Below are 11,260 nucleotides of genomic sequence, written 5' to 3'. Positions count from 1 at the left end.
TCCTGTCCATGTGCTTTGCAAATTAAATTCAATGTCGTTTGAGAAACACTGCTGAAATGTATTTGTATTTTGTTTTGTATTTGTCAGTTAGATTTATAAGCTCGATTTGTCTACCTCAAAGCAACGGACCGGCTTGCTACGATTTATATATTAATGCAGTTTGTCATTTCCATGGCAGTGTCATTCGCGCCAGGGCTTTTACTTTAGTAAAAAACCAACGTTTATCCTGCTCTATGGCCTCCTTCCCCTTTTCCGTGTTTTACAGAGTATACTCTTGATATTTATGATGCTAATATTACCAAATACCTTTAAACTTCTGAAACTTTAAACACGTGAAGGAATGAGTGAATGTGCATGTGCTCGTGGAGTGTGGACGCAGCATATTCAATATGGCCGCCTGTGCTGATGGGGAGTTAGAGTTGAATGCGGAGGAAAATTGCCACGGACGGTCGACGGACAAGCCCCGCAAACATGATAGTGGTGCAGCGGATCTTGAGAAGGTCACGGACTATGCGGAGGAAAAGGAAATTTCGGCTTCGAACCTTGAAAGCGTGAGTGCTCGGATGGTTTTGTATCGCATCGTGTATTACTATTACCTGAAGCTGAATACGCTCGGCATGAAGCGTCAAGGTACACTTGTCAGGTGTTCAGTTTGTATGCTCGTTCTACCTGAATCTACCTCACTTTTTATTGACCCCTTCGTCTGTTAGTGCATTCATGAAATGCGAGAGTTTTGGACATTTTTCTTCCATTTTTTTTTCAACACGTCTCGGAGTTGGTGCTTTCACGATCGTGCACTTCATCTTCTTCCTCTTTTTCTTCGCGTTTTTAATGTCCATGTGGATGACATGGCCAACCTCAGAATGTCACTCGAACTCTAATGTAATGTATTGGTATGCTGTTGTGTTGTATCTGTGCCTGTGTTGCAGGCAATGTCTGTCATTGGAGACAAGAGGACGCTCGAGCAGAGTGCGAAGCAAGAAAGGTAGAAACGTGTTGTGATAATTAAATTATCATTTACAAATTACTATAGCACGGGGTATGGCGGGGGGAGCGGAGGGGGCAGCGGGTGGAGCGCTCGGCGGAGGGGGCAGGGCGGGTGGAGCGCTCGGCGGAGGGGGCAGGGCGGGTGGAGCGCTCGGCGGAGGGGGCAGGGCGGGTGGAGCGCTCGGCGGAGGGGGCAGGGCGGGTGGAGCGCTCGGCGGAGGGGGCAGGGCGGGTGGAGCGCTCGGCGGAGGGGGCAGGGCGGGGGGAGCGCTCGGCGGAGGGGGCAGGGCGGGGGGAGCGCTCGGCGGAGGGGGGCAAGGTAGGGCGGGGGGAGCGCGCGGCGGAGGGGGGCAAGGTAGGGCGGGGGGAGCGCGCGGCGGAGGGGGGCAAGGTAGGGCGGGGGGAGCGCGCGGCGGAGGGGGGCAAGGTAGGGCGGGGGGAGCGCGCGGCGGAGGGGGGCAAGGTAGGGCGGGGGGAGCGCGCGGCGGAGGGGGGCAAGGTAGGGCGGGGGGGAGCGTGCGGCGGAGGGGGGCAAGGTAGGGCGGGGGGAGCGCGCGGCGGAGGGGGGCAAGGTAGGGCGGGGGAGGCAAGGTAGGGCGGGGGGAGCGCGCGGCGGAGGGGGGCAAGGTAGGGCGGGGGGAGCACGCGGCGGAGGGGGGCAAGGTAGGGCGGAGGGGGGCAAGGTAGGGCGGGGGGAGCGCGCGGCGGAGGGGGGCAAGGTAGGGCGGAGGGGGGCAAGGTAGGGCGGGGGGAGCGCGCGGCGGGGGGAGCGCGCGGCGGAGGGGGGCAAGGTAGGGCGGGGGGAGCGCGCGGCGGGGGGAGCGCGCGGCGGAGGGGGGCAAGGTAGGGCGGGGGGAGCGCGCGGCGGAGGGGGACAAGGTAGGGCGGGGGGAGCACGCGGCGGAGGGGGGGCAAGGTATGGCGGGGGGAGCGCGCGGCGGAGGGGGGCAAGGTAGGGCGGGGGGAGCGCGCGGCGGAGGGGGGCAAGGTAGGGCGGGGGGAGCGCGCGGCGGAGGGGGGCAAGGTAGGGCGGGGGGAGCGCGCGGCGGAGGGGGGCAAGGTAGGGCGGGGGGAGCGCGCGGCGGAGGGGGGCAAGGTAGGGCGGGGGGAGCGCGCGGCGGAGGGGGGCAAGGTAGGGCGGGGGGGAGCGCGCGACGGAGGGGGGCAAGGTAGGGCGGGGGGAGCGCGCGACAGAGGGGGGCAAGGTAGGGCGGGGGGAGCGCGCGACGGAGGGGGGCAAGGTAGGGCGGGGGGAGCGCGCGACGGAGGGGGGCAAGGTAGGGCGGGGGGAGCGCGCGACAGAGGGGTAGGGCTGGGGGAAAGATCGTGTGTTTCTTGTTGATTCTTAAATTTTCCTGTGCATAAAACTATAACTAGAAGGGGGCCATGCTGATGAGTTTACATTTTGTATCGCACTGATAGCCCGGGTCTGGATTTGGACCTGAACCTGGATATATGTGTATATGAATGAATGAATGATCGTTTTAAGGCCATTTTCCCTGCTAGAGCGGGGGTTAGCCTTGCGGGCCCCATGACAATCATGGTTCCCTGTTTGAGGCAATGTTTTTATGGCCGGATGCCCTTCCTGACGCCATATATATATATATATATGTGTATGTGTATATGTATATATATATATATATGTGTATATATGTATATGTATATGTATATATATATATATATATATATATATATATATATATATATATATATATATATATATATATATATATATATATATTGTTACAGACGCGGCTTAGATGTTATTTACCGAGCGGTTTGGTATGACCACGTCTGCACAGGTTACCCGATTATACCCGAACGTTGACTAATCGCGCTACGCTAGGTCAATGAAGGAAAAGACACACGGCTGGGATTAAAATGACACGACACCAGGGATACGGTTCTCAAGACCTCCGGAGGAGGTTATATTCGTTCGGAAGGTTAGATTACAACTACAAGAGGGACAGCAAAGGAAGACAGGCACTTAGACACACTCTTATATTAACCCCAACAGACGACAGATAAACGGGACAAGGCTGACTCACACGGGGATTGATGGCAAGGAAAGCGGGTATCGATGGCTCAAGGTGCACTCTTGGCTCAAGGACAGGGTACAGTACGGTCCAGTAGATGCAGGGAGGTCACAGCGCTCGGAGGTCACGACTGGTTCTTCTTCAAGCTGGGGGCGCATCTGACCTCACATCCGGTAAGTCGCTGCGTATATCCGGCGGGGAGTGACACGCCCTCGGCTCGTTAGCTCCGCCCCAGATGGAATCGGCTCGTTGCTTCTCATTGGGTGCATGCGGGGGGGTTACCGGCTCCGCCCTTGACGAGGGGCTGACAGGGAGCCCCTTCGTGGTAACCCCGTGGAGCGCATGGTCATGGCGGCTAACCGAGCTGGTGGGACGACGCACACTCCCCCCGCGCGCCGTGGTTGTAGTTGTTGTTGTAGCTGTAGTTGTTGTTGTTGTTGTTGTTTGGGGAAGAAGATGGAAGGAGGTATGGGAAGGTCCTAAACTCACTACTGGTGCCATATAATCACATTCTGGTGCAACGAAGAGTCAGAATTAATGGAAAGGAGTCCTTAACTGACATAGACTAAGAATAACTAGCAAGATGTCCGAAAGTTGTCTACGTGAGATGCGGTGGACCTGGGCACGACATTTAATGGGGGAAAAAGGGGAAGGTCGGTTCTACAGAGTGTTGTTTACAGACAATGGGACTAGGGAATGGGGGATTGGGGATAGTTGGGGAGTATTGGGGAAATAGGGGAATATTTACAAGCGGATATGGAGGCCAAATTCCATATTCGCAACATTGCACCCTTCTCTACCCTCGGGGCGGCCCGACCCGATAAATTTTTACCTACTTTAGTGTGGCACGCAATGTAGTTCCCTCTACTATTAACTCTACCCTGAGTGCGACAGTTTTACAGATATTCACAAATGAGTAAATATGTCCCCCTGCGACGTTGCACCCTTCTCCTCACAGAAACACACCCACAGGATAACCGAATCCGGAAAGAATCCTCAAACTAAACATACAGCCGGTAGGGAGCATTATTTACAAGACTACGCTGATATTTACACTACGATCCAGGACCTGTTTTTGGAGGGACACATGCAGATGTTATGCATAGAGAGCGCACGCATGCCAGCATCGATACACCAACCCACGAGTGCTCTGTGGCCTACGGCCTTTAATAATGTGCAGAGCACCCCTTCCAAGCATCAAAAGCACCACCCCATCACACAGTGAGCACCATCCGGTGCACCAATAAAGTGTTTATGAATCATTGTGTGGTGTCGCAGACGGCCGATGTTCTGCCGCTGGTCTTGCCTTCGTGTGGTGCACTTGGCCTTCTTACTTCTTTCAAAAAATAAAGAAAGGCGCCAACCGCGTCCATTTCTATATTGTGGCCTTCAGTGGTGTCAACTAAAAGTGGTTCACCTGCATGGCATAGGTGCCACGTTGACCCATAGGTCCATCCACGGGTGGTGCTTGGCCGCAAAAGAGCTGCGGTCCATTGTGGGTGGCCACAAACATTGCGGTCCATATGGTGTATCGATCCAGGCAGCAAGCAGCGAAAGTGCAGGCCCACAACTGCGTAGCCAGCACCTCTCTCTCCTCCCTCTCTGCCCCCAAAGCCAGATCCTCGGAGGTGGGAGACAAAAGAAGCAGACAAGTGAGTAAGGTGGTAAGGGCGCAAAAGTGCACGCAATGTAAGGTAATGCACACTGGGGGCACATGGGAACCAGGTGAGACAGGTACGTTCCTACCGTACGCCCCCCCCCCCACCAGGTAACCTACATGGCCCCTCCCTTACCCCTTACTGTATCCACACAACACAACACTACCCATAAACATCTACTTTACAAATCAACAAACATCCCTACTGTCTTCCCCGTTCCTCCCATAAACCAAATTCGTCTTCTCTCCCTCCTAACCAATCAAATTTGCCATTTTCAACTCTCATCAAAATTTGCCATTACCAATTCATCATCAGTCCCTCCTAGGGAGGGAGAGATGGAATCACCCCAATGTCTCATCCACGTCGTGATGCGTCTCACAAATCCTCACAGCAATCCTTACTTCCTGCAACAGAACAAAGAAAACACAGGTGTGGAGTCATCATCATCACCACATGTAAGTGGCTGCGTATGGTGCGACAGGTTCATCAATCCTAACTATTTCCTAAATGACTTTAACAACTTTACACTACCCGGGGTCTTTCTCCGGCCAAACCATTGGCCCTCTTACACTATGGGTTCTAAAAACCAATTCCCATTGGCCAAACTGTGGTGCTTTTCAATTTGGGGTCTCACTCCCCCGATTCATCTCCCGGTGCCCTCGCACAATTTCTGGGCTGTGGCGTGTACCTCTCCCAGTGGGTCTACCCACCTGCACACCTCCACCACTGCAGTTGCCTCCGAGCTTACCTGCTCCTTACTCTAACCTAACTACCTGGGGAAGGCCCTCTGGCGCTCTCCCCACTCGGTGCCCTCTCTGGCACTGGGCTGCCCGATCCACACCCGGGATCCTCAGGCACCCACTCACAACTACCGGCTCCCAGAGCCCACCTGCGGCCTCACCTGGCCGACATCCTCACAGTGGTGGAGTGCCCAACCAACTACACACACTAACAGGCTACACGCCCAGCCATTTCCACGACACTAATGCACCCATCCACAACACCATTCTGCAACCGCACCACAAATGCCAATATCCAACCACAATTTACCTGTACCCTCTACCTAACACTTACACTACCCGCCCCGGGTACTCGTGAAAGGGGTCCACTCTTCCCCCATCCACACCTTCGCACCATGCACACCACTCCGTACCACTTACTCCACTCTCTCCACACACCTGTACCTGCACACCTGTGCTCTCACACCTGGTGCCACCTGCACCCTTCTCTCCCCAAGCGCATTCGCGCTGATCCACAACACTCACTACTCACACACTGCTCCACACACCTGTCCAGTTGCACACCTGTGCAATCACACCTGTTCAATTCTCACACACACGGCATCATCTCAGCTAACTACTCCCTTCTGAAACATGCGCTTCCCAGTCGTCCCTTTAAACTATTGCGCTCCCTCGTCATTATCATCCACACTAATCTACCTGCGTCCCCACTACAGGTATCAGTCACTACCTAACCTTATCGTCACCTAATGTCAATCTCTTCTAGATCCCTACAATATAACCTAACCCACCCGGGCTAGTTTTCACTGCCATACACCCCATAAACTATTGCTCCTTTGCCCCCATATGGGAAGGGTGGCAGGGATGCCCCCCTTACCCACCGGGCCCATCGCTCACTACCAATTTTGCACATCAAATTTCAACAAATTAAAAATTTGCCAATCACTACCCATCATCTGCCAATCACTACTGCCAATCCCTTGCCAATCATCAAATTTTGTTTTTCTCTAATTTTGGGTCCAAAACACTAACCTCATCACCCAGTCGACTCACTAATACCTCTCGGTGCGCCAATCCCTGTCCAAAGCCCGGCTTCGTAAAGCCAAGCAATGGATGCTGGTTGTTTTGTGCCAGCGGCTGGATGCGTCCGGCACTCGGTGCAGGGACGGGGGCTTACCCGGGCCGAGATCCCACGCACCATCTCGGCGTGGAGCCATCCAATGTCCCGATCTCGACCTGCCGGACTGCCTCAACAAAAAGTGGTCGCCATGACGACCCTTTCTATCGGGCTGCCCGCTCCGCCTAGTGGAGCACGGACGCGGCCGTTCAAAGCGAGGCCCAGCACGCACCGAGGGCCCGATTCGGCTATAAGTCGTTCTAAACTCTACCCCGTCTAACGTCGATGCTTCACCTGGACGCTTACACCCCGCAGCCCGTTCCTTGCTCACACATCCAGCCGTGCCCATGCTACCTTTCCTTACACACCCAGGTACACCCATTCTACTCACAGCCCTGGTCACACACCTGACCACCGAACACTTTGGCACACATTCGTTGGTAGCACACCTCACCAACACACCTCTTCGCACCCCCTCCTCGGTCACCTCCTCTGTGACAATCACAGGTGTGCTCTCACTCGCACATCCTACCACGTGCCTCACTACCAATTCCAGCGTGCATTCCCACTCACGCTCTACCATTCCAGGTGTGCATCCTTCCATCCCAGGTGTACATCCTCGCTCACCTGTCACAACCAACTCACTCTCCTTGTCACTTTCACTACTCTCACCTCCATTCTTGACAGCGCACTCACCCTTACTCTTGACAGCGCACTCTTTCCTCAGGCACCTGTCCGTTACACACCTTTCTCGCGCACACTCTTCCGTCACACCCTCTGTAACACTCACCACAGGCATGCATTCTTCCTTGCCTTTGACAGCGCACTCTCTCCCCATGCACCTGTCCGTCACACACCTTTCTCGCGCACACTCTTGCGCACACTCTCCCGTCACACCCTCTGTAACACTTACCACACCGTGCTTCCATGTGCTCCCTCGCACACGCGCTACGACCGACTCACTTTCGCCAGCACCCTCACTCCTTGGCACGCACTTTTTCCTCACACACCCCAGAGTCGGACTTTCTCGCACACCTCCTTTTTCGCACACCAGACCTGTCGCACACTTCACCAACGGCCTCTCACGAACACCCGGGTCTATCTCGACCCCCAAGCTTCTTAAATCCCCTGGCGCATCATACGCACGACCATATTGGTCACCACTTACACCGGGTCCTCTTCCTCTTCGCTTCTCCTCCATCACCTGCGAATCCCTCATCCGGTTAATGAGCACATCATCACGATCCAAACACAGACTTTGGACCAATTCTTTTATCTCCTCTTTTATCTCTTTCTTATCCCCTCTCCGTCGCTTCTTAATTTCGCTCATCCCTTCTTCCACTTCTTCTAATTTGTGCTTCACCTCTTTTATTCCCCGGTACGTCTCCTCAAGCTCATCCTCTAAGGCTACCTTGACCGTTTCCAGGTGCGTCCTCACCTGCCGGTCCTTCGTCTCCATTACCTCTATCACCTCGTCCAACCTCGTTGTCAGTCCCTCACGTACCATCTGACATTCCCTCTTTGTCGCTAACAAGTCGTTTTTTATGTCGTTTTGTGTCGCTTTTAAACCTCCTAATACCGCAGTGTTCCTTTGAACCTGCTCCACTAACTCCGTCTGTCCCACCGTCAGCTGCTCCACCTCCTGCGTCAGGTCCTCTATGCCCCCTTGTAACTTTACAGTCCCCTTTCTCACCTCCTTCTCCATGTGCTCCTTACAGTGCCTCACCTCCTCGCGCACTCCTCCGACCTCCTCACTCACTCCTCTTCTGATCTCCTCTCCCATCACTTGCATCTCCTGCCCAGATGCCACCCTCATCTGCTCCATTTCCTCCCTGTGAGCATCCAGTTTGGTTTCTACCCCCATTCTGACCCCCTCTATCTGCTGCCCCATTTGGTTAACTTCCCTTTCCGCTTGGTCCCTCATGTCCCTCAATTTGCCTTCCATGGTGTTTTCTAACCCCTCTAACCCTTTTTGCATCCCTTCCATTTGATTTTCTTGAGCGGCCATTCTGTTTTCTACCCCCATTAACCCCTCCTGTATTTCCCCTAATCTATTGTCTAATTTCCCAAATTTCTCGTCTAATCCCTTAAAATTATTGTCTAATCCCCTAAAATTATTGTCTAATCCCCTAAAATTATTGTCTAATCCCTCACCAGTACCCCTCGCTTCGTCCCTCATTACCCCCATTTGGTTTCCCATTACCCCCAATTGCTCACTCTGAGCCCTCGCTTCGTCCCTCATTACCCCCATTTGGCCCTCCAATCGCTCACCCTGAGCATCCATCCGGTTCCCCATTACCCCCATTTGGCCCTCCAATCGCTCACCCTGAGCATCCATCCGGTTCCCCATTACCCCCATTTGGCCCTCCAATCGCTCACCCATTTGTTCCATAAGGGCCCTCATTTGCAACATAAAAAGGTTCGGATCCACCAGGGGCGCTGCCACGGTCGCGGGCGTGGACGCCGTGGCCACCTCGTGCGTGACAACGCTATTTTGCGACCCTGCCGCCCTCACTGCTTCGCTCTCCTCGCGTCCCTCAATTTGGTCCTGGACCGACCCTGCCTCACTCTCCCCTACCGGACCCCAGCTGTCTTGGTCTGCCATAGCGCGACTTTCAAAATTCGGGTTTTTATTTCCGTATAACAAAATCAAATTTCGCCGTTATAATTTCGCGCGGGAAACGCGCTCCGAATTGATTCTACTACAAATTTGGGTCTAATAAATTTAGTCCCGGGTTCGAATTCCACTCCTCGACACCAATTGTTACAGACGCGGCTTAGATGTTATTTACCGAGCGGTTTGGTATGACCACGTCTGCACAGGTTACCCGATTATACCCGAACGTTGACTAATCGCGCTACGCGAGGTCAATGAAGGAAAAGACACACGGCTGGGATTAAAATGACACGACACCAGGGATACGGTTCTCAAGACCTCCGGAGGAGGTTATATTCGTTCGGAAGGTTAGATTACAACTACAAGAGGGACAGCAAAGGAAGACAGGCACTTAGACACACTCTTATATTAACCCCAACAGACGACAGATAAACGGGACAAGGCTGACTCACACGGGGATTGATGGCAAGGAAAGCGGGTATCGATGGCTCAAGGTGCACTCTTGGCTCAAGGACAGGGTACAGTACGGTCCAGTAGATGCAGGGAGGTCACAGCGCTCGGAGGTCACGACTGGTTCTTCTTCAAGCTGGGGGCGCATCTGACCTCACATCCGGTAAGTCGCTGCGTATATCCGGCGGGGAGTGACACGCCCTCGGCTCGTTAGCTCCGCCCCAGATGGAATCGGCTCGTTGCTTCTCATTGGGTGCATGCGGGGGGGTTACCGGCTCCGCCCTTGACGAGGGGCTGACAGGGAGCCCCTTCGTGGTAACCCCGTGGAGCGCATGGTCATGGCGGCTAACCGAGCTGGTGGGAGGACGCACACTCCCCCCGCGCGCCGTGGTTGTAGTTGTTGTTGTAGCTGTAGTTGTTGTTGTTGTTGTTTGGGGAAGAAGATGGAAGGAGGTATGGGAAGGTCCTAAACTCACTACTGGTGCCATATAATCACATTCTGGTGCAACGAAGAGTCAGAATTAATGGAAAGGAGTCCTTAACTGACATAGACTAAGAATAACTAGCAAGATGTCCGAAAGTTGTCTACGTGAGATGCGGTGGACCTGGGCACGACATTTAATGGGGGAAAAAGGGGAAGGTCGGTTCTACAGAGTGTTGTTTACAGACAATGGGACTAGGGAATGGGGGATTGGGGATAGTTGGGGAGTATTGGGGAAATAGGGGAATATTTACAAGCGGATATGGAGGCCAAATTCCATATTCGCAACAATATATATATATATATATATATATATATATATATATATATATATATATATATATATATATATGTATATATATTGTTACAGACGCGGTTTTAGATGTTAGTTTACCGAGCGGTTTGGTATTACCGCGTCCGAACAGTTACTCCCCGATTAGAACCCGATCCCGCCCGACGTTGACCAAGTCGCGCTATGCTAAATCAATGAAGGAAAGGACACAACGGCTGGGATAAATGCAACGACACAAGGGGTACAGTTCTCAACACCTCCGGAGGAGGATATAATTGGTGATGCAGAAACGGGTAGATTACACGGTAAGAGGTAAAGCACAGAAAAGATGGGCACTTAGACACAGTCTTATCTTATCCCCGACAGACCACAGACAAACGGGACAAGACTGACTTACACAGGGATTGATGGCAAGGAAGGACAGGCAGTCGATAGCACAAGGTGCACCTTGGCTCAGGGACAGGATACAGCTCGGTCCAGTCCAGAGATGCGGGGAGGTATTGGAGCGCTCGGAGGTGGCGTCTTCTCTCTCCAAGCTGAGGGCGCATCTGACGTCACCTCCCTCTTCCTGCGCATGCTCAGCGGGGAGTGACACGCCCTCGGCTCGTTGTCTCCGCCCCAGATGGAATCGGTCCGCCGCTTCTATTGGGTGCGGGGGGTTACCGGGCTCCGCCCTTGACGAGGAGCGGACAGCGAGCCCCTGCGTGGTAACCCCGTCGGAGCACATGTTCAATGGCGGCTAACCAAGCCGGAGTGAGGACGCACACTCCCCGCGCCGCCGCCGCCGCTGTTGTTGTTGTTGTTGTTGTACCATGAGGAAGAGTTGCGGGGAGGTATTGGGAGGTCCTAAACTTTCTAACGGTGCCATACAATCACATTCTG

The 11,260-nt window shown here is 53.9% G+C and overlaps 1 protein-coding gene across 1 annotated transcript in view; it reads left to right on the top strand.

Annotated features, from left to right (window-relative positions):
• Window positions 1–205: 205 nt before the first annotated feature.
• Window positions 206–11,260, top strand: part of HYPK (huntingtin interacting protein K) — a 25,324-nt gene continuing 14,269 nt past the window's right edge. Inside the window, exons 1-2 of the mRNA XM_068107992.2 lie at window positions 206–551; window positions 930–985. Of these exons, the coding sequence (XP_067964093.1) occupies window positions 390–551; window positions 930–985 (218 nt within the window). The 5' untranslated portion in view covers window positions 206–389. The remainder of the gene's footprint in view (window positions 552–929; window positions 986–11,260) is intronic.

This window comes from Myxine glutinosa, chromosome 2 (assembly GCF_964187855.1).
Source record: "Myxine glutinosa chromosome 2, kmMyxGlut1.1, whole genome shotgun sequence".
Taxonomy (NCBI): Eukaryota; Metazoa; Chordata; class Myxini; order Myxiniformes; family Myxinidae; genus Myxine; species Myxine glutinosa.
The sequence above is the reverse complement of the archived record's forward strand: the minus strand, read 5'-3'. Positions and strand labels throughout refer to the sequence as shown.